Genomic DNA, 25,279 nt, shown 5'->3' with positions numbered 1-25,279 from the left:
AATTCTGGTTAAAATCATCTTTATGAGAGATGTTTAAAAGTGTTAAATAATAATTACAAAATTTAAAATAGCGCTTGCTCAAACGTTTTTACTGCCAGGCATTTTATGTGCAGTGCCCAGAACAGTAATATTATCAGTAGCAGAAACAATTATTCATTCAAGGACACATGATAAAATTTTGTACATTGTAACTTGTTCCTACCGCTATACAGGGTCGTAATTGTCTTCATCTTCTGTTAAAACAGAAATTCCATTCAAAGTTTATCATGCTTCTTCTTCTACGTGTAACTCTCTTTCGCCCCTTTGTCCCATACAACATCATGATGAAGTTCAACATGGCTGCTCGGAACACTCCAAAAAATTGAATTTCGGCGCGGTGTGTTGTTTTTAAATTAATTGATTTTCGAGCCCGACTTTGATCCCGATGTAATTGTACTGCAGTAGTAGTCGATAGGGAAAAAACAAAGTAATATTCCACACCATACTTAAACTTTAAGTATAAGCATATTTACTTTAACATGTCGGTATTCTTAAACGAAACGTATAATCTTCTTAATTAAACTATATTATTCCCGACGTATTTTGCATTAAATATGATTATACTTATTTGTAAACTGTAGTTAATTATATCACAATATATCTCATGTAAAAATTACCGTTATACATGAATTAAATTTAAAACAAGGAATATACTGGCGTAAACGAATTTATTAAATTATATTAAACGCGACTTTTCATGCAGTGTAAATTTTATGGAGCTTACAGAGAATGCATGTTAAGACACATTCTGTGTAATGATTTGAAATTTTATATAGGAACTGTGGCACGCATTAAGTCTCAGAATTTCTCCAAACTCTGTATGATAAAAGCCATTGATAGTCTAAACTGAAATCAAGCAAAAATTGGTTGCTATGTTTTACAGTTACCATGACAGCATTTCTTAAAATAAAAAAAAAATGGCATTTTTAACATGTTTAGAGCCCAATAGTTAACATTTGCTACAAAGCAAACAATTGGCAATGGCGGTTTTTAAAATTTGAAGGTCTCAAATGCATCATAAACATGTTTGGTAAATCAGCTATTACGTACGTTACTATGGTAACAAATCAATCAAAATTAAAAAAAAAATATATATATATATATATATTCATTGAATTTTATAAATTCATACAGGTAAAAATAAAAAGCAATTATTGGATGAAATGTGACTAAATAATAGGAAAAGAGCCTTGCAACATATACCAAGAACAAAATATATTTCATTTTTGTTGGAAATGGTTGCCAAGGTCTTTATATCGCAGAGAGGCTTCAAAGCAACACTATGTGTGTTTTAATCTGATTCTATCTTTAAAAAAAAAGCATATTTCCTCATAACTAATGATCAACTTTATAAGATCGTTGTGTGCTCCAAGTTTTTTTTCATTTGAAAAAATTCCATTTAGATTCTTTAAATAGAGTGTTGCTATGGAAATAAGCAGAAAATATTTGCTTGAAACCCTGAGAAATAATTTCTTTCCTTACATACGTAACCTTAAATGTAGATTAAAAAAAAATATGACTGATATTTATTAACAGCTAATTTGACTTTTAATTTTGACTATCATCCAATCTCTAAATGGATGCAAGAAGGATATGGAGATAACGAACAGTATTCAATCTCAACGTCCATTAAACAATATACAAAATAAAAGCAGAGCAAACACTGACCTCTGAAACATCAGAAGTGGGATCGGGTGCCATGGAGGAGTGAGCGTCCCCTGCCGACCGGTCACACCCGCCGTGTGCTCGTTGTCATGATCAGGAAATAACAGAAAAGAATCTTCGTCAATTCAGTGTATAAATAATGGACTACGCAGCACAGTTAAGGTTACAAAAAGGAGGCGGAGCCTAATTTGTACGGGAAAACTTGACTATGACATCATACACAAAATACGTCATACAACATTTCTTTAAAATACCACAAAATGAGTTTATCTGCTAATTTAACCAGTAAGAAATCATCAAAATACATAAAAACTTACTACAGCGTGTTGTTTTGTCGTTTGTTAAATCCCACATAACAAGTTATAAACAAGTCACTGATCGCAATACCCTTGTCAATATGACGTCATTTCTTACAACGTGACGTAGTTTGTATGCAGTGAGAGACAGATCAAGTAATATTTTCTCAACAAAATATGCATTCTCTAATTAAATAAAATATTATTTACAGATATTCTATGGGGCAATAACTTGAATTTAATGTCTTCTTCACTATTTTATTAATATATTTTCTGTACATTACGTATTTAATTGACACTGTCGCATATTTCTGTGCAAGTACATCGGAGGGTAATGTGGGGGGTCTTAATAAATCGATCTAGTGCAAGGGCATACACTCTATGGATCAAAGTAAGCTTTTATATTTCAACTATAGATCTATTCAGGTATCTGAAAAGTGCTGCGATTCTGATGAAATCTTATATAAACAATTTAATTATATCAATATTTCATGCCGCTGACCAGCAAAAAATATAGCATTCGGTCATACAAATATATAATTTTAACAACTAAATTGCAGAATTTAGACAGGATCGCAGCACTTTTTAGAAACTATAATGCATGTTGAAAATATTTATTAACTAAACTTGGAAATTTATCTTGGTTATGCCCTTGCACTAGTGACATTTATATGTAACATCAAAACTTCAAGTCAATTTGCTAAAATCGCGTGACTGCCGCATCACGTGACTAGTCTAAATATAAAATATAATCGTCCTCGATATGAAGTAATGAATCATAATTACAATTATCTGATATAAATAATGTACTAATAATAATCGCCATCCCGATTAAGAATACATTTTTAAATACAAAACTTAGTTGATATTTCTATTGCGTACCTTAACTGTGCTGCGTAACAATTGGAATGAAAAACGTCAGTCAGCATATGACTCAATGACTCAATTATATTTGCTGACAAGGTCATTGTATCGACCAAAGAATTTACAAAATGATGACTTTAAGCGAGACTGTTGATATTCTTGTTTTATCAATTTGCTTGTCAATAATTCACCTCGTTTAAGAAGTTGTTCCTACGTAGAGCATGCTCTAGGTTTAATAGAGGTTTAATATTGATATAGAGTTCACGAAATTGAACATTTTACCTTCTTGGTTACCATAGCAACAGTGTTGTTTTATTCATCAAATTTTATCAAAATATGATATTCAACTTCAGTTCTAACAGATAAGTACTATTCAAGCTGAGTCCTTTAATTCGTATCATGATTAAATGGCAATTCAATTCTTTATGCAGTGAAAAATAATTCACTTTTAAGCATTGGTACTTTGTTTCAATGGTAACACTACAAAGTAGCAATTATACTTAATTTTTGTTTTGTTGTTGGTGTTGCAAGGTCCTAAGGATGCATATTTGCCAGTCTTGAATTTTCATGTTTTAACTTAAGACAGTAGCATTAACCCAATCTTAGTAACTGGTTTTGCATTGTTACACTCTGTTACCATGGCAACCATAAAAGTTATTTATAGGGTGGTGTAATTTCGACCACCTGGTTAATTTCGACCGTTCATAAATACCTTAATATATTTTGTCTATGGTGTATAATTGTGTATGTACATTTATATTTTGCTGAAAGAAATCTTATTCTTAATATATTGTTTTCAAAATAATTTTATTTCCATGATTGTTATTAAGATCGTTTTTGGAAAAAAAACATAAAAGAATAGGCTTTACAAACCAAACATTTACAGACGAGTATGTTTTTGCCAGTACAGCGAACTATCACCTAAAAAAACCTTGCATGGAAAGACAATCAATGGAAATTCCTGACGTGAAATTTATGAAATATTATTTTAGAAATGAAATTTATTTCCTTTTAATTAATAGTATTTACTTTTCATGAATTAATTGCAAACCAGCTGAACAGAAACCGGCCGAAGTTACCCCTACATGAATACGACGGGCGTCAGTGAGAAACTTCGACCAATGTAAAACAAACATTGATGTAACCATCAATTGTCGCCCGGAAAATATATGAAGTAAACAATGGAAACGAGTCTTGATCCTCAAACCGCTTTGATATGTGTTAAAAGGCAAGCGTCTAATTGATGGCGACGATAGTCGCAAATACTTTGAAAACTTATAGTCGGATAAAAATCAAACAAAAAAACGATATCATTTTAAACTTGATCAATTCCTCATGTAAATGTTGGCTGATTAAAATATAAATTGAAGTTAGATACATGCATCACCTATATTCAAAAATGTATTAATTTTTAATTGTAGAATATAAAACTGTAAACGATAAGCAACTTTATATATCAAATATGTAAAACATATACATTTTTACAGATTCACTTTATGGAAGTTAATATATTATGTATCTCGTAATTCAGAAAGGGAAAGAACATTCTGATTAACAATCTTTTCAATGTTTAGAAAACCTTTAATTCTGAATAACTTCTCCCACCCCAACCACCATACACCAACACTTAAACTTATATGTATAGAGCAGCCCGGTCCTCCGGGCTGCAATGACGCAATTTATTATCTGTCACCAGAAAGAATTCATGACCGTCCGCAAAAAAAATATTAGGATAAAAATTTTGTACATTAATACATGTACCTGTTAGAAAGTATTACTGCAATAGTGAAAAAAAAATTGTTTTATTTACATGCGGTTTAGATGCCTGTATATGTATATTTGTAGGAAATCTTAACTAATAATGGCAAATCGGCGTCATAAACATCTGGTGGACTCGATGTCTTTGAATTAGGTACATTTAGAAAATTTTCTATTTTTTGGTCAGTATTTTTACTCGATCTTTTATGCTGTACAGCAGTAAAGTTTAGATTAATATTTTTTAAAACTATATTAGAGCTGACGCTACTTACTTCCTTTGTATTGGTTTATCGGTCGAAAATACCCAGTGTGCGGTCGAAATTACCCAACACACGTATCTTGTAAATCGAACGCATTTATTTCATATAATGACCAATAATGATATATACAAAATCGATGTAATATGAAAGATAAAGGGTATTTCGAAAGTAAAAGAATCCAGTTAAAGTTGTAGCATAACATAACAGTGACATACTTTAACAAATCTTAAGAACAAAAAAAATAATCGGTCGAAATTACACCACCCTACCCTATATACTTAATGTCAAACATTTTCACTGACGTTTTTCGTTGATTGAGTTTGAGCATGTAACACCTACCATTAGTGAATACAGAATGTTTTTAGCATATTTCAGCACTTTAAATGTATCCCAAATGTACCCTTGGTTACCACTTTCTTAGAGATATATTCTAAACAGTTTCTTTACAGTATTAGTGACATCAACGTGTCATTTTTTGTGAGAATGGTTTGATTTCTTTTACTAGTATTTATCAAGCCACAGTCACGATTTAAAGTGGCTGAAAATCTCGATTTTTCAAATTTTTCGGCTGTTGTCTTAACAACTGAGACGCATAGCAACAAAATTTTCATCAAAAAGTTGCATCAATATCGGTGACCATGCGTGGCAGCGAAGTTTAAGTGGTTACAGAGAATGGATATTTAAAAATTCTAACATTGACTACGGACGTGTTTGGGGGCGTTTAACACATAGTTTTTCTCTATTTTAAAATATATGCATATCCGACATACATGTACATTTGTACGAAAGTAATATGGATATTTCACTTTCAAATGTTCAACATCATAACAGGATATTTGAGCTTAAAAAACAACCCTAACACTTGAATTGAACATCAAAGCCCCAAATTTAATCTACATGCATGTAAAAATTATGACACTTTCCCCGTCATGTCAGCTCAAGTATGCAGTGACTTGACGTCATATTCTATTATGACATCATATCTAGGTAGTTCGAAAAAGTTATCAGAGTCTGAACAATTTGGTAATTTTCGGACAGCCTTTTTCCAGCTGCTATGTAATCAAACACATAATGTCAACAATCGCACATAGAATATCATCCGCTCTTTTCCCGAAAATTTACGGCTTCTCGGAGAATTGTCAAAATTATCTAATTTATCTAAACATTGACAAAATGATTTTATTTATTTAAACATAAAGGACCTTAAACGATGTTCAGTGAAAACAATAAGATTAATGACAAACAAAAAATAAGATTAAGTGACAGCCGAAGTTACCCCAGGTGCTTGGTCACGATAATTACTGTACTGTATGAACGCTGCCACTGTCAATAACGGTCATTATTCTTATAACTGTATGTACAATTCTAATGAGGATTTTACGTTTTAAAACATATTTTTAATGCATTAATTAAGAAGATTAGAAATATTTAAGAATATACATCCCAGTAACTGAGTACTGACTTTAGTATTCGATAGTCGGACTTTCGATTGAGTATCTGGTTAACCAGGTACTCGTTTACATCCCTAGTTTTTACTGATGTGCTTATCTTTTTTTTTACTTCTCTGATTTAAAAAAAAGATGATGATGTACACATTGTTTATATTAACATTTATGTGTCGCATTCTTCCTTGAACTATTCATGAGTAACTTTTTTGTAAGCATATATATTTCACAAAAGTGAAATCGAGCTCTTACTTTCTGATCTAGACAACGTGTTTCCGATTAGTAATGGTAATTTTTATGTCGACAGAATATATTCCGGTAAACATGAAAACTTGGTCAAACAAGTTGATGAAACAAGTATGTCAGAAGTTGAGTTTAAAGTCATTTTTCCATAACTTTTTATGATCGATACAATGATGTTTCAGCAAATACTCGTAGATGATCAATTTATCATTGAGTAAAATGAAATTTACGTAAGAATTGTTTTGCGATCATTTACAATCATTGTCGACCAATGTTTTGTTCTTTTAAGTTCAGCACATAGCGGGTGCAAATGGTCTCAGGGGGAAGCTCACTCCTCCATGGCAACACTTTTGATGTTTTGGAGGTCCGTGATTGCTTTGTTCCGGATTTGTTTTGTAGAATGCACTATGAGTTTATATTCTGTTCGCGATCGTGTTCTCTTATATTTCATTGTAAGATTTAAAAGATTAAGGAGAAAACTATCTTCTACTTACCGAACTTCGCAAGTTTGCTACGCAACATCTTCAACTGATTTGATGCCACTTCATCTGCAAATAAGCCTTCTGGAGCATCACTATTAGCAACATAAACCACACAGTGCATTTTGTCGTTCAGTTCAGGGTCATCGCGAAAAAATGGATCGCCCTTTTTTATGGGATGATTTGGGTCAAACTAAAAAAAAACATAACATTAAACACATAACATTTTAACCATAACTTTCTTCTCTGTTATACTATATGTATGCCTGAAAAAGAGGGTTTCATATTTTATCGGCTTTTGTGCATATAACAATGCGTTAATTCATGTATACCGCTACATCGAGTTACATAATTTATACAATCCACTGAGCGGAGGTGTGTAGCGCTAATTAATGATCACGCTGACACTTCTATACGCACCTATTACGTTCAATTTTGAATGCGCCAGACGATATTCATATACACGAACAAAAAAAAATTGTCAAATTTTCGGGACCCCTTGTCCCTTTCTCAGGACAAAGAATAAAGTTAAAAAGTCATAAGAACAAAGGAAAAGGAGGAACAAAAACAACTAGCACCACTACTAAACTACTAAACACTATATATTTTCAAACTTAGTTACATGTTGAATACGTTGTATTTCCATTAGTGAACTCTTCAGAATTAGAGGCGCGTTTGGTCGTCTGACTGGGACAGCATGGCATTGCGGATAATACAAAAACATGCCAGTATCAATCCAATTTTAAATGTTAAGTGCATTTGTCATTTTTACTAAAGAATAGAACTAAAAGACATATGAAAAAAGAGCGAAAACCATAACTTTATCGTCCATTATTATTAAAACGACATTTCCGAGGTATGTGTATTGACTTTAAATGTACCATTACGATAAGTTAAATTAATATCCTCGTCATCTCTACTCTTGATTTGAATGAAATCCACAACAAATTTTGTTGGGATTTGTTCATCGACATTCAACGTGTTGTTTACATTGTTTTACATTAATCCCGCGAGATTTGAACAGTCTCCGACTTTTTCACAAAAGAGCGCATGAAGAACTACACTGTATAACTCTTCCATAGTTGAAATAGAATGTATTGGAAATTTTTTAGAACATTTTTAAAGAAAGAATTCCGAACCGCAATGAAATATGTCCAGTCTATCGGGTATACTCAGGTGAAGTGCGATTTACATAATTGAACGAATTAATTATGCTAATTAATTACGACGATCAGTAAATCGTACATAGTTTCATTCTCTCAACATGGCGTAACTTTCCTTGATAAAAATAATCAGAGAAAAATAATATAACAGATATATTTTAAAATAGGAATTATGATCTATTATACTTTTTGAAATATTCTAGGACTTTTTATTGGGAAAAACCAATTCACAAAGGCAAAAGCATTTCATAGATATGTTGGTTGTTCGAGAGTTGGTGACGCAAATTTACTGTAGAGTTAACACTAAATTGAGAGAATAATCTTAATTTTTTAGTATCTTGTTGAGTATATATATATATATATATAAAGCACTAAAAATGAACAACAACACGAACAATAAAAATTGTCAAATTATCGGGACGCCCTGTCCCTTCCTCAGGACAAAGAAAAAAGTCATAAAAACAAAGGAAAAAGGGAAAAAGAGAAAAAAAAAACAACTAACACTACTATTAAACTACTTAACACTAGATATTCACATACTTAATTACATGTTGAATTGGAAATTTTAAAGAACACTAATAAAGAAATAAATTAGGACCGCTATGAAATGCGTCCGGTCTATCGGGTATACTCGAGTGAAGTGCGATTTACATAATTGAACAAATAATTATGCTAATTAATTACGACAATCAGTAAATCGTACGTTATTTCATTCTCTCAAAATTGCGTAACTTTACTTAATAAACAATAATGAAAGAAAAATCATATAGTAGGGATATTTAAACATATGAATTGTGATCAATTATAAATTTTGAAATATTTAAGGATTTATTATCGGGAAAAAATAATTAACAAAGGCGTAAGCAATACTTAGTAATATGGTTGTTCGAGTTCGAGAGTTGGTGGCACAAATCAACTGTAGAGTTTACACTAAATTGAGAGAATAATTTTGTTTAGTATGATCAGGAATTGGGTCTAATTTACGTTCATTCTGGTGAAGTCATTCAATTTGTTAATACCATTTGGGCGGAATGATTTCAATCTGTGCATCCAGAACTTTTACTTGCTTTTCCTCTGAGCATCTGTCCATCTTGGGTTATGGTCAATCACCACTACTATCATGTCCTCCCATTTGTGACCCTCAAGGTTGAAATGTTCCACAACGGGTTCATTGACTTTTTTGGTCCTAATGGTCGAACGGTGGCTATTGACTCTCCTACGGAGATCTCCTGTTTCACCAACATACTGTTTGGAGCAAACTTTGCAAGTGATGAGATAAATGCAGTTGTCAGTATGACAGGACAAATTCCCTAGTATTTTGTAGCTGCGGTCTGTAACAGGGCTGTTAAAACTGTCTGTGTCAGTGCTGTGCTTACAAAGAAGACATCTCCCGACAGAGCAAGATTTAAAGCCCCCTTTAGGTAATGGGTTGTCCAGTCTGGTTCTTACTACCATGTCCTTTAGATTCCTTGTATGCAGCCAATGGGGGTTCCTTAAAGACCTCTGCCATTCGTTTGTTTGAATGGAGGATTGGTAGGTTCTTTTCAAGGATACCGCTAAGGTTCTTGCGGACGGGATGGTATGTGGTTACCAGAGGGACCCTGTCGCTATTGTCTTTTTCCTTGTAGCGTAATAGGTTTTGTCTGTCATGTTCCACCATCTCATCAATAGCTGTTTGTACGGTGCGGGCATTGTAGCCTCTTTTGCATAAGTGGGACTTAAGAAGATCATTTTGCGCTCCTGATATAAGGCAGTGGACGAACAGATGCGTCAAATTCTGGTGGCTAGACCCTTAGGCACTCCCATAAAATTGTGTGGGGGATGACAGCTAGTGGGCATATAGGTGGGAGACTGTGGGTTTGGTGTGGAGACTGAATTTCACTTTCACCATCAATCAGGGTAGATGTAGTATCTAGGAATACGTTTTTCGAATTAGATACGTCTACTGTAAATTTGATCGACTGATGAAAGGTGTTTGCAAACGCAATGAATGCCTCGAGATTCTCGCGACAATCCACCTATTTCATCTCAATATCGTCAATGAAACGCAACCAGATATGAGGCCTAAATGGTGTTTGAACTAACAAGTTGCGTTCCAGTCTGCCCATGAAGACATTGGCATAGGACGGTGCCATTTTCGTACCCATAGCAGTGCCATTAACTTGCAGGTAATGTTCTCCATTAAACATGAAGTTGTTGAACTTGAGAACATGTTCAAGGAGCTTAGCAAGGGACTCCGTAGAAGGAACTTGAATTGACCTACTATCCCAGACTTCTCTACAGGCTTCGATATCCTCATCGTGCAGAATATTGTTGTAAAAAGATGTGACGTCCATAGTCACGAGGAGGGTATGATTTGGGAGGCCCGTAGAGGGCGTCTGGTTAATGTAGTCCGTAGTGTCCTTAAGATAGGATGGCAAATTTTCTACGTGTGGACGGAGATGTAAATCAATGAATTCAGAAATTTTCTCCGTGGGGTGTCCAATTGCGCTGACTATGGGGCGACCTGGCATGCCTTCTTTGTGTATTTTAGGAAGCAGATAGAATTGTCCTGGTCTACAGAAAATAGGATTTAAGGTCTCAAAGACGTTGATACCAATCTCATTTTTCTCAAACATATCGTCCAGAGTTTTGGTAATGGCGGTTGAGAATTCTTTAGTAGGGTCAGAGTCCAGTTTCTTATAGAAACGTTCGTCTGAGAGTTGTCTTTGGGCCTCCGCCATGTAAGTCTCTTTATCCGTTACTACAACTGTAGAGCCTTTGTCTGCTTTCTTAATTACAATGTCATCCCGATTTTTTTAATGATTGTAAGGCAGATTTCTCCTCCTTACTCAAATTGTCGGGAGTTTTGTTTGGCATTGAAAGGAGCTTCTCTACGTCTGACTCAACGGCATCAATATACGACTCAAGCGCGTCGCACTTACCAGGTGTAGGTTCCCAGGCACTCTTTGGCTTATAGAGTTTGTGTTCTTCTAGGTCCTGTAAACCTGGCTTGGAAGAGTCGTGTGAATTTCCTTCGGAGTCTTTTCTAAAGAAGTGCTCCTTCAAGCGAAGTCTCCGAAAGAATGTTCGGGTGTCCTCTCTGACTTGTTTGTAGTCGACCTCATGTGGCGTGGGGCAGAAATTTAGCCCCTTTGAAAGAAGTGAGGTCTCTGATTCGGAGAGAGGAACACTAGATGTATTGAGCACTGGGCAGACGTCAGGAGTTTGTATGGGTCCGTCCCTCGGGATTGTCTCGGGATATATATATATATATATATATATATATATATAGAAAGCACAAAGAAATTCACTTTTACATGGATACCCACTTCCGCCCCAGCCCGGGGTTGAACTCTCGACCTACGGAATCTGTCTCCTAGCAGTGCAGGAACAGCGCGTTAGACCGCTCGGCTATCTAGACAAGTTAAAAAACTTGCTTTCGATGCCGATGGAATTCTCACAACGCTGTCTTACACTACACGGTCATTGAGAATAGAAGTGAGATACAGTTATTTGTACATTAGTTTTTTGAGGATTGTTACCAATACATGTTGTGATTAAATTAATTCATTTATAAAGCACAATTTACAACAACTCTTAAACTAATATAACTGCCCTAAGTGAAGAAATATTAATATAGAAAGCACATAGAAATTCACTTTTACATGGATACCCACTTCCGCCCCAGCCCGGGGTTGAACTCTCGACCTACGGAATCTGTCTCCTAGCAGTGCAGGAACAGCGCGTTAGACCGCTCGGCTATCTAGACAAGTTAAAAAACTTGCTTTCGATGCCGATGGAATTCTCACAACGCTGTCTTACACTACACGGTCATTGAGAATAGAAGTGAGATACAGTTATTTGTACATTAGTTTTTAGAGGATTGTTACCAATACATGTTGTGATTAAATTAATTCATTTATAAAGCACAATTTACAACAACTCTTAAACTAATATAACTGCCCTAAGTGAAGAAATATTAATATAGAAAGCACAAAGAAATTCACTTTTACATGGATACCCACTTCCGCCCCAGCCCGGGGTTGAACTCTCGACCTACGGAATCTGTCTCCTAGCAGTGCAGGAACAGCGCGTTAGACCGCTCGGCTATCTAGACAAGTTAAAAAACTTGCTTTCGATGCCGATGGAATTCTCACAAAAAAGACCAATGACACGAACAGTAAAAATTGTCAAATTGTGAAATCCGGATTTCTTTCTTTATTAGTGTTCTTAAAGTTTTACAATTCAACATGTAATTAGGTATGTCAATATCTAGTGTTTAGTAGTTTAGTAGTAGTGTTAGTTGTTTTTGTTACTCTTTTTCCTTCAGTGTTGAGTGCATTGTCTATGTAACTGATTTCGTAGCGGTATACATGAATTAACGCATTGTTATATGCACAAAAGCCGATAAAATATGTAAATGTTGAAATTTTCGTTTTAAGGTTGAACTATGACTCCTTTAATTATTGGCATTTTAACATACATGTAAATGTTGCACAAAAATCCCTTATATAATTATTTGACGTTTCTCACGGGTACTATTATAAATCTATGAAAATCTATAAATAGATTTATTATTCATGAAAAAATATACATCTGTACCTAATAAATTTATCAACAACTACGAAATAGAAATTTACGCAATAAATTAGATATTTGCATTCAATGTCTTAAACTTACAATCTGCGTTACATAAAAAATCGCAGGTAATTATTAAAGTCTTAGGTGAAAAAATACATGTAGAAGACCAGCCGAAAGCAAGGTAGAAAAAATCGGCTTTAAAGAACTATATAGTTCAAGAAAAATAATTTCCTGAGTAGAAATCTAAATAATTGTTAATATAATGGCCCTCTGCATTAATAGATGTTACCTTTGTCAACAGAATATGAATCTGCTACAAATACACATGTACATGTACGTTTACGCTAAGCTCTGACTTATGTACATGTAAACTTTTATATGTATGATTCTTAAAACCTTGTAATTATTAACGAACATTGAATGATAAAATACCTTTTTTCTTCTCAATACAAAACATAGAAATTTATAAACAAATATAAAAGGGTGAAATTCGACTTTTCCGACGAAATAATTATAAATCATTGCTATTAAACTTTGTGTGTACTGTTTCTAATGCAAATGAATTATTAAACCCTGAAAATTATTTTAGACATACCCAGTAATCTCATATACGGCATATTCGAAGGGCGGGTGTTGAAAGTCCGTAACCAATTTAAAAATAGATAAACATAATCTAACCAAATAGCCAAAAATAATATTGACTTCTTAAATAAAGTTATACACGTATGGAATAAAATCGATTAATACTATAAATTGATTGGGTCCAATACATTTACTTGTCTTGCATTTTCATGGTGAAATCAGACCTTGTTTTTTTTTATAGTAAAATACCTTAAAAAAAGATTAATGCAAGCAAATTTTCATAGTTTAGAATGTTAGAATTATTTAATCTTTTCTACGATCAAGGATATTGTTTCCTAAAATTAATTTTGTCTGTAACCCGATGAAAACCCGATGATCCGAAAGTTCGTGTATTGAGTTAAGGGACTTTGTTTCACTAAATTGATTTAAATGATTTTTTATTGAAATTCAAGCAAGGAAATCTTTTTTTAAAATCCATAAATTGTACAATTATTTAATTGATTAAGAAAAAAAAATATGAGTGTATATGTGGTTCACGCAAGTTATGAACAGAATCCCGAAAGTAGATATTTTTGCAGGACCATATTGAAAACTAGCATTGTTGCTAAAGTATGTCATCCTTGATAAATAAAATCTTTATTATTATTTAGCACAAGGTAAGATAACAGTTCAGATATGTTGACGGTGAACACGCACGGGCCGAACTGTCATTTACGGGGATAGGGAGAAGGGGGAGGGGTGTTGACTGCACAGGAAGGCAGTGTGCCGATGAGAATGGTACACATAAGTGTCAGTTGTGTGACAAGGAAAGCTCTTTGATTTTGATACTCAGATGCATTATATTTCCAGTTTATTTCCACGCCGAAAGAGTAAGCTGTTAAAAATCATCATGTTTTTTCCTGTTTATTATTTTTAGATTTCTTATGCCAGATAAAAGTAATGAAAAACTTTTATTTTATAATAACTGCCATGGTGTGATAAATCGGATAGAGCATTTTCATGCATTACAATGAATTTATAATTTTGATTTTTTTTTAATTTAGACATACCAAGGATTTAAAGTAATTATATAGTGATAAAAATTTATTTCAAAATTGAGTCTACACGGAAGAAACTGGTGTTAGAGTTATCTGGATCAATGTCTTCAATGCTTCTTTATAATCAAGGTTAAAATAATTGTGCATACATGCAGATCAGAGGCGAAAACACATTCCTAATAGTACCAGACGACTGATCGGGAGAGAATGAATATTGTATTTTATCTCCTGCTAATTATTATTATAATTTTTGGGGGTGGGTGGGTACACCTACACTGTGACTTACCGAAAATCATCCTTTGGTGATTCTGACTAATTCTAGAAAAACTTATCAATATTTAATTTTGACAAAAAAAATTCATAAAACGATGAATTAAAAAAAAGAACAACAGGGAATCGATTACTGTATACAGGGTTATTCACGCCCCGTCTTATTTTCGCTCTTTCAAACTTTCAAACAATTTTGCCCCCTTTTAAATACGCCCAGGCATAGTTTTGTTTAAAAAAATAAACTGTATTCTTTGAATTCGCCCGGTTTTAAATTCACCCAAATGATAGCAGAGTGAAAGGGGCGAAAAAAAAAACGGGGGCGAAAATGCCCCTGTATACAGTTTTCCATTTTCAAAAATTAATTTTGATTCTCTGCTTGACTATGATGTGATTATTTTTATTTATTTATTTATTATTAAATTCATTATAATATTATTTTTTTTCCTTTTATGTTTTAATATTTCTTTCAAAGTGGCACAGTGACGCACAACGGGGAAAATTGACAAATGTAGAATTTTAGCATGACCTCTGTAATTTTTTTGTTCAATTCCTTAAAGTATTAGGTTTCAGAAAATTACAGGTTTCAGAACCTAAAAATTAAATTTCCATGGGGAAAAATAAAAGTAAAATAATTTCTGTCTGCCCCAGAACGAACATTTTGCAAAACACCCTGGTACTTCTTCCTCCCTATTTTAAGCGTGCGCAGAAAAGTGTTGAATAAGTTTCCTTAGTAATAATGGTCTCAGATATCCACGAATGAATAAAAGTAGACCAAAAAAATTGATATAATCTTATTAAAAAGTTGTTAGAACATATTTCTCATTTTTGCATGTTCCAGTTGAATTTTGTTTGCAAGTTTGAGCAAAAAATAAGAGTCGTGTGACCTTGACATATACGAAACAACGAAACGATAGATACAACTTTTGTTTTCCCTGCTATTATATTGTGCAGTCAATTCTTGCAGTTTAATTGTCATATCTTCTCTATATTCTCAAAATTTTCGTTAGTCTTTCTCTGTATGCTACATACCGGTATATCTTAAAATTAAGATATGATTTTGACTCACTGTGCCGCTTTAATGATGAGAAACTAAGGGATAAAATTTTCTTTTCTCTTTCTTGGTCAAAATAATCTTATTTTTGATAACAAAACGAAAAAGAAACTTGAAATACTTCGGCAGTATCTTTCGTTGTAAAGAAAAAAAATCGAGGGTATCCGAATATACACGAAAAACGCAAAACACGATACGGTCGATAGAACCCGATTTAAACGATCTACACGATAAACGGAAAACACGATAAACGGAAAACACGATATAAAACGCAAAACATGATACGATAGGGTACATGCATGATACGATAGGATACACGCACAATAGGACACGATAAATTTGTAAAGAATAACGATGCCTTTACTGTACAAGAAGTCAGTGCCGATCAAGAAATTTTAAAAGTCTTTTTAAAAACAAAGGACAAGATAGGGTAAGACCAGTATTTGGCCCCCGATTTTGGGTGTCTTTCAGAATGATCCAACAGTTTATTCATGAAAACCTGTTTCCACCCCTGCCACAAAATGAGTACTGGTTTTAAGATAAAGAATATACAGAGGTCGCAGTGAGGTCAGGAAATAGGTCAATTTTCGAAAATTCTCATTTTTAGGCAAATTTTCACTAATTTTACAGCACATTTTCTTTCGGAAACCATAGAGCACACTCTTGTCTATCTACAAAATTTATATATTTTATACTCTGATATCAGATGCAGTATATGTGTAAAAACTCAGATAGGCAAGCGTGTGCTCTATGTTTTCCGAAGAGAAATGTACCCAAAATATGATGAAAATCCACAAGAATTGAGGACATTCGGGAAAATGTCCTATTTCTGAACCTTTTAGTGGCTTCCATGTAACCTTTGAATCAAAATTAGTGCTTGTCTTAAAGTAAGCATCATTTTAACTTCTTAACTACAAACTATCACAGTTTTATCAGTATTCTGATTTTTATATAAAAAATTCGGCTGTTACCCTATCTTGCCCTTTAAACTTTTAATGTTACTGGTGCATTTGTAATGTTTAATATAATGACTTCTTATAGATTATTATAATTCTTTTATTCAAATAAAGCAAAGAATTTGATACCAATTTTGATTTGCTAAAAATTTGTTACTAAAATTAAATGGGAAAAACTTCATAGTGATTTTATGGAAAATGACTGTATCAAATTTTATTATTCAATACAATTTTTAAAATATGGTATTAATTTTTTTTTTAATTTTGCTCTTTGTCCAAGATTAACAGGTACCGTTTCATAATTGAGTTTGACTTTTCATCGGCTAGCAGAGTTTTGATGCTGTTTAAAGAGATAAAAGAAAACAAACATGGAAGGCAAATATTGTTGAGTAGCTAATTATCTTAGAAGACAATATAATAATAAACAGTTTTAGTGCATTTCTGAGAAGGGGAGTATGGGTGTAATTCGGAGTCAGATACCCTGTGTGATAATTATATTAAGGGTTAAAATTTGTTTCCAAAATAACTGCATGTTCTCTCATAAAATACCCAAGAAGATACGATTTATAACAAATTTGATTACAAACAATGAAAGGCTTTCAATGTTGGTCATAAGAAGCCGTCATTATTTTTTACAACTTTAGCATGTTCTATGAATACTGTTACACTAACCAACCCATTTCAACAAAAGTTAATGTACTGATTTTTCTTTTTTATTTCTCATTGTGAAGTCATAATCAGATGTGCACAAGAAAGTCGTCCAAATCATATAAATTGCGTACTCATTTTAACGACCTCAGCAAACCCACGACCTACGTTAAACAGATGCACGTATCTTTTTATGTCCATATCATTAAACAAATTGAAGAAAATAAGATTGTTACACATATTTGTGTATTTGCTCTATTCGACGGTAGAAGGATAACATAAGCGAGCTCTATAGATAAAAGTAATTATAAATGCTGATTACTAGGAATTGATCTTTTAACCTGGACAGTTCCAAAAAATTTTCCATCGAAATGCAACTGTTTACTTGTTTATCAAAAGATGTTTTTGGTTAGGATTAAGAAGCAACCAATAGCATTGAAGTGACCAGAAATCAGATGTTGGTGTAAATTAGCTACAACAAATGAAATTTAAAGACAATATGATATATTGATAATTATTTTAAAAGTGCATTAGAAATTATAAAAGTACTCAAGGTCAAACTAATAGTAATTCAAATTCAAATCAAAATTAAAACTAGTTATTGCAACTTTCTAAGAACTAACAAATATGGGATTAAACGACTTCATGCATAATATAGAAGGCGGGCAGATACGATTTCAGTGGATTATGAGCTGAATTGTAACTGTCTAGGTTGCATTTAATACAGGTTGGGTACCATCTCCACTCCCCAACATCTGTGAGCCACTCGGGTCGGGGAAAGTCCTCCGAAATAGAAGGGATATTGAATTAACATGTCAAAAAATTATATAATTAGAAAAAAAAGTTGTCTTGAGTCATTTCGTCTTAGCTCTAGGATTAAAAGAGTTATTCCACTTGGTGTGTAATATCACTGAAATAGCCAAGATTGCATGGATAACGCCTGGTACATGGAAACTCATTGACAGCAGAAAAGAGCTAAAGAAGAGACTGTGCAACACACACTCAGAAAGAATAAAAGAGAAATTAAGGGAACAATACTCTGACAGTAACAAAGAAATAAAGAAAGCCACAAAGAGGGACCGCAAGAACATTATTGAAAATATGGCACAAGAAGCTGAAAAAGCAGCATCAGAACAGAGAATGGGCGATGTTTATCAGATCACCAAGAAGCTTAGTGGACAAAGACGAAATGCATGTATGCCAGTAAGAGACAAGCAGAGCGCAATGATTACATCTGAGAAAGACCAAGAACAAAGATGGAAGGAACATTTTGAAGAGATACTAAACCGCCCAGACCCAAGCAACAGAGTAGAAATACCTGAAGCAAACATTGACTTAGATATCAACATAAATGAACCATCAAAATTAGAAATAATCACAGCAATCAAGAGTTTAAAGAACAATAAAGCACCTGGGAATGACAACCTACCAGCCGAAATATTCAAAACAGACCCTATCCTTGCAGCAGATATCCTTCATCCTCTTTTCTGCAAGATATGGAAGTACAACATGATACCAACAACATGGTCTAAAGGTAGCATCATCAAACTACCAAAGAAAGGAGACCTCAGAAATTGTAACAACTGGAGAGGTATTACTTTACTCTCTATACCAAGCAAGATATTTGGTAAAGTAATTGTAAGCAGAATAAAGACAGCAGTGGATAAAAAGCTAAGGAAAGAACAAGCAGGCTTCAGAAAAGGAAAGAGCTGCTGTGACCAAGTGTTTGTACTAAGAAACATAATAGAACAGTGCACAGAGTGGCAAAAACAACTCATCATAAACTTCATTGACTTCGAAAAAGCTTTTGATAGCATTCACAGAGACAGTTTGTGGAAAATCTTGAGGCACTACGGTATACCATCTAAACTAGTTGACCTAATAAAAGCATTTTATGCAGAATTTAAATGCTCGATTGGTAGGTCATCAATCACAAGCTTTCTTGTTAAATTAGGAGTGAGACAAGGATGTGTGATGTCAGCTCTATTGTTCATCATAGCAGTAGACTTGGTAATGAGATCAACCCTTAGTGATGAGAATACTGGCATCAGATGGACTCTTTTCAACAAACTAGAGGACTTAGATTATGCAGATGACCTGGCTCTATTATCTCATCTGGAAACACAAATGCAAAGAAAAACATCTAATTTACAAATAAATGCCAGCAAAATCGGATTGAATGTTAATATAAAGAAAACAGAAGTAATGTCCCTAAATACAAAAAGCCCACCCAAAATACAATTAAATGGAGGAGATATTAAAAATACAGATTATTTTACATACCTGGGAAGTGTGGTAACATCAGATGGCGGAGCTGACAAGGATATAATATCAAAATTAAGTAAAGCCAGAGGAGCCTTTGTCAAGCTGAAGAACATATGGAAGTCAAGCAGTATTAGCAGACATACTAAGATCAAACTGTATAATAGCTGTGTCCTATCTGTCCTAATGTATGGTGCTGAATGCTGGAGGAGGACTGAGAGTGACATTAAGAAACTATCAAGTTTTCACAATGGGTGCCTCAGAAAGATCTTGAGGATATTTTGGCCAGAAAAAATAACCAACAAAAATTTGTATGAAGCAACTAAAACAACAGACGTGAGGACTTTACTAGTAAAATACAGATGGAGGTGGATAGGCCATGTCTTGAGAAAGCCGACAGATGACATCACAAGAGTGGCACTCAGATGGACCCCAGAAGGGAAGAGGAGGAAAGGCCGACCAAAGACAACATGGAGGCGAACAGTGGAGAAAGAGCTTAAGGAGATAAATCTCACCTGGGCAGAGGTGGAAAAGATCGCAAAGAATAGAGAGGAATGGAAATCACTAGTCCTTGCCCTATTTGCCTCCGGGTGCAACAAGGACTAGGTAGGTAGTAGGTAGCCAAGATTGCAGTTGATATGAACAAACTCATGACGGTCCAATTTCATTCGGGACTGCCTTCCTAAACCTTGATGATTGATGTTTGCAAAAAGATAATTTTAGGCTGGAGGCCAGAATAAGATTGATCTGGTCTTGATAAATAGGGAGAATCCAATTTTGCAATTATAGAAAACATACAAAATATGTTGAATTAATGTAATTAAAAATCTTGAAAAACGGTGAAATTACGGACACTGGGAATAAATGTAGTGAAAATTTATATTCCAAATATTCAAAAATAAAATCACCAGTCACGGTAGCCAACTGGTACAGCGTTCTCCTCGTGATCCTTAGGCCCTGGTACGATTGTCGTTTTTGGCGCTGCGTCATACCTAAGACGTAAACATAGGTAGTGACTGTTTCTTCACCAAGCGCTTGGCATTAGCAGTGAAAGTCACGGGTCTTTTGGTGATGACCTTTAAAACGTAGGTTCCGTGTCATGTAAGGCTGTTGCATAATAATGAATCCTCACTGCTCAATGGCCCTAAGTGCCGAGTATAGGTCTAAATTTGAAGCCCTTCAGCGACATACGGTGATGTCTCCAAACGAGGGAAAAATTCTCGAGAGGGACAACACAACATGCAATCAATCAAACAAAAACAAAACCAGCCCAGGAACAGCACACCCGACAAATTTGAATACTTTCTGTCCAACTTCATTCAAGACTGGAACCAGGTGATTTACAAATTCTCTGGGATATTTCTAGACAGTAGCCTGTCGCCTCCCAGACGAGGATTAGCCAACAATCCCACTGGACAAAATCACTAACGAGACGAGGACCAGAGAAGTGAAAAGGACCAGAGCCGTAAGACGATCAACAAGGCTTTTTTTGGAAAGAAACCAATAACACCTTCTTCAGGATTGTGACAAACGTATTTCGAACGCTGGTTTAAAAAAGCAAACATTATAGACTAAAAACCCCGTGCTGATCCTAGATTCTCCACGACTGTCGCTTACTTACTCTTGTGGTCGGGAATACAAAATATCCAATTGTTGGATTTGTTGGTGTTGTGCCGGAACGGGAACGTCCGAGATACGGATAAGTAAAGAAACAGAGGTCCGAGAAATTTAATTATGAATCCTAGGAGTACGATTTTTATAAAAATGATAAAAAAAGTAGTACAACATGTTTCTTTTTCTCAAAATGCCTACCTGTTTTCTATAAAAAAAAATCTAAGACAACTGAACTTAGAATGTGGTCACATTATAGAAAATTTTTCACAAGTGCAATATTTTATAACTTACCCGATAATGAGAAAGTTGAGGAAGGGGATCGTAATGGAAAGGATATAGTTATTTTCTATTTTCCCGAAATTATTACAAGGATTATTCCTCCTTTCATAAGTATATGTAATAAAAATTTTACTATAAACGATTTTTTAAAGTAAACAAAAGTGAAATATGCGCCAGGTGTAGAAAGAAATGCATTTTAACGGGATATTGTCTTATACATTTAACATTTTGTTGAAAAAGTGGTTAATCCTTCGACAAAGATATTTTTTGTGGTAATTGAGTGAAAAGTATTTAAACTTTTTCTTTTGACAAGATTTTTAACTAAAACCTGTTTCTGTACAGACCATCCATCGTCCGATTCAAACCCGCTACCACTCATTCTTTTTTTCATATTTATACAAAAACACAGCTTATTTTCATATATTTCCTAGTTTGTACCGATTGTTTTGAATTTGTTAAAGAAGTTTCCCGAATGCAAAGCAAAATTTTATTGTTACTCGCTGTTCTGTGACGCCCTCCAACGTCAAGTTTTTTGTCATTTTTAATCAAGTCCATATGTGTTTAGAAACTGATATCTTTGAAACGGAAGGGTATATTACATTACCTAAAAGCATCTTAAGTGATACAGCAAGACTAAATTTGAACATGTAATTTAAATTTCGTTTCAGCTCCATTTCCCGTACAAAAAAAAATCTATAGTTAACTATACTTAAGTTTTTCATAGTGTCAAAATTTTCGTCAAAGTTTTTCAAAGTGTAAACGTTTTCGCCAAGTTTTTCAAAGTGTCAAAGTCTTCGCCGAAGTTTTTCAAAGTATCAAAGTTTTCAATAAAGTTTTTCAAAGTGTCAAAGTTTTGATAAAGTTTTTCAAAGTATCAAAGTATTCAATAAAGTTTTTCAAAGTGTCAAAGTTTTGATAAAGTTTTTCAAAGTGTCAAAGTTTTCAATAAAGATTTTCAAAGTATCAAAGTTTTCGATAAAATTTTTCAAAGTGTCAAAATTTTCGCCAATGTTTTTCAAGGTGTCAAAGTTTTCGCCAAAGTTTTTAAAAGTGTCAAAGTTTTCGCCATAGTTTTTAAAAGTGTGAAAGTTTTTGTCATAGTTTTTCAAAGTGTCAAAGTTATCACTATATAAACAAAGTTTTCAAAGTGTCAAAGTAAAACTTTTGTTAACTCTAGTAAATTTTTGTTAGGGATGTTAAAGGTATGGCTTTAGATACTATTAAGTGAAAATTAGTTAATTACTCAATTTTAACCTTGCTCCGTGACCCCATTTTTGCTGATCTAATTCTTCGATAACTTTATTAAAATATGAAGATATATTCCAATTTTTCTTCTCCAATTATTCGAATTTGTTGTTAGAATATGTGTACCAAATGGCAAATTTGGATGTAATATTATGATTAATAAAAAAAAAATAGGGCAAAAGTCTACGAACTTTTTGAATGGCCCACGATTCATACGACAAAAGATAATCCAATATATGTTATTGTATTTTCTTTGTTGTGGCCATCTAAGAAGACGTATTTTAAAATAAATTTCCAAATAATCTGAAGTGGGCGCAATTATATGAAATAAATATTACCTTGAACATTTGGTTTTAAGTACCATTAAGAGGAAGACAGGATATTCCGCATTATATCCTCTTTCAACCAATTTTGGGGACAAGAATTTCGACAGTAGGGTGATTTATCATAAAAATTGCACTAAAAGAAGATTGTTACACATTTTTGTGCTTTATTTGACTATATGACGGAGACAGATAACAAAAGCGAGCTCTAGAAATAAAAGTAATTATACATGCTGAGTACTAGAGGTTGAACTTTTAACCTGGACGGTTCCAAGAAATAATTCATAGGAATGCAGTTATTTACTTGTTTATCAAAACTGTATTTGGTTAGGATGAAGAAACAAACAATAGTATTGAAGTGACCAGTAGTCAGATGTAGGTGTAAGCTAGCTATAACAAATGGTATTAAAAGATAATGTAAAAATTTTTATTTTTCAAAGGGAAATTATAAATTAAAATGTATTCAAGGTCAAAATAGTAATTATTCAAATCAAAACTTAAAAATAAAATTGGTAATGCAATTTTATAAGAACAAACAAAAATTTGGATGAACGACATCAGGCATAAAACAGACAGCCAGTAGACAAGATTTCAGTGGGTAGCTGAATCTTGACTGTCTTGGTTGCATTTTATACAGGTTGGGTAACATCTCCATTGCCCAACACCCGTGAGCCTTAAGGGTCAGGAATAAGAAGGGATTTGGAATTGACATGTTAAGAAATTATCTAATAAAGCAAAAAAGCTGTCTTGAGTCATTTTTACTTAGCTCGAGGATTAAAGGAGTTATTCCACTTTTGGACTTCTCTTACTGAAATAGGCAAGATTTCGTTTTATATGAACAAACTCTTGATCGGCAACATTTCATTGGGGACTCCTCAAACTTGTATGGTTAAGGATTTATAAAAAGGTAATTCAACATTGAAGTGCAACGTCCATACATCGTTGTATCAACGTTGAATACCTGATATGACCATTCCTGAAACTTTCCTGAGTACGACATTGCCGTTTTCGAAAAATTGCATGCACAAAATTGGTATCGTTTTCAATTCTCCTCTTTCTATATTTTTGCAATGTTTGGTAAAATAGCGTGAAAGTAAAATGAAAAAAAAAAATAAGTAAGGAGATGAATCAATAGATGATCTCCATGATAAATAGATTGCTAGATTAATAAAAAGTAAAGATAAAAACATCCGCTACAGAAAACGATAGGCCTTTTATGGTAATAAACATTGAATTGAAGTTATTTTTAATTTGTATTTGTTGAAAACAAAAACATATACCTTTACATGTATATAAGACAATGACATGATCTCAGTTTCTTCTATAAAAACAGAAAAAAAATATGATAATTGATCATTACAAAAGCAGGAACCGTAACATGCGTAGATATTAAACCTAGCTAGAATATCTCAATAAACTTTCATAAAATGAGAGATACCGTGCCTTAGCCCTATACGCACAAGCCTTCAATCAGATCCATGTTTGGATTTAATAGACCCAATTGGTTTCATATCCGTTACTATACCTCATATACCTCGTTTTACAACGCAAAATTTAATAGCAATTCAAAATTATATAAACAGGGTTTATTACATTTTGTGTTTTTTTCCATTATGTGTTGATCTTGACACATAATGTAATAACGCAATATGTCGATTGTTACATTTTGTATTCATACATTATGCGTCGAGATCATCTCAAAATTTAACAATGTACTTTTTTCCTTTTTTTTTTTACTTTGCGTTAATTGGTTTTTGCTTTTAAGACAACTCAAAATGTAAAAAAAAATCAATATGTAATTTAGAAAAATATATAATTTTAATTTGGGGTTGTGCTTAAAACAAAACATCATTATATTCATTTGAGTATATCATGGGAAAATTGCTTAAAAAACAGTTAGAAATATGACAATGAGGCCAACGTTACGGCTTTTACAGAAATCTAGATGTGTCTTTTTATCTAACTCTTATTCTGTTTATCACATTTTTATTGCATACACCGTACTTATAAAACATTAATTCAACTTTTTTGACATGCCTTTTCATAAATCAGTCTTATTAGATATCTAACCAATAACAATTTTGACCAAAGATTGGTTTCAGTATGAAATCATAATTGTCAATAAACTCCCTCTCCGCTAAATTTTCCCACCTGTTAGTACAAATTGATGGATGTTTTTAGACTTAATGCATTTGTCATTCAAAAAACAAAAAAAGAAAAACACTGGACAAAAAAAT

At 33.4% G+C, this 25,279-nt stretch overlaps 1 protein-coding gene across 1 annotated transcript in view; it reads right to left on the bottom strand.

Moving 5' to 3' along the window:
• Window positions 1–7,064: 7,064 nt before the first annotated feature.
• The window catches only part of LOC134283085 (interferon-induced protein 44-like), a gene marked incomplete at its 3' end in the record, with an annotated part of 32,392 nt that continues 14,177 nt past the window's right edge, over window positions 7,065–25,279 (bottom strand). The window contains exon 5 of the mRNA XM_062765521.1: window positions 7,065–7,242. Within this exon, the coding sequence (XP_062621505.1) occupies window positions 7,065–7,242 (178 nt within the window). The remainder of the gene's footprint in view (window positions 7,243–25,279) is intronic.

Source organism: Saccostrea cucullata, unplaced genomic scaffold (assembly GCF_032062105.1).
Source record: "Saccostrea cucullata isolate Sc308-1 unplaced genomic scaffold, CSIRO_AGI_Scuc_v1 ctg3868, whole genome shotgun sequence".
NCBI lineage: Eukaryota > Metazoa > Mollusca > Bivalvia > Ostreida > Ostreidae > Saccostrea > Saccostrea cuccullata.
This window is presented reverse-complemented; position numbering and strand designations above follow the sequence as displayed.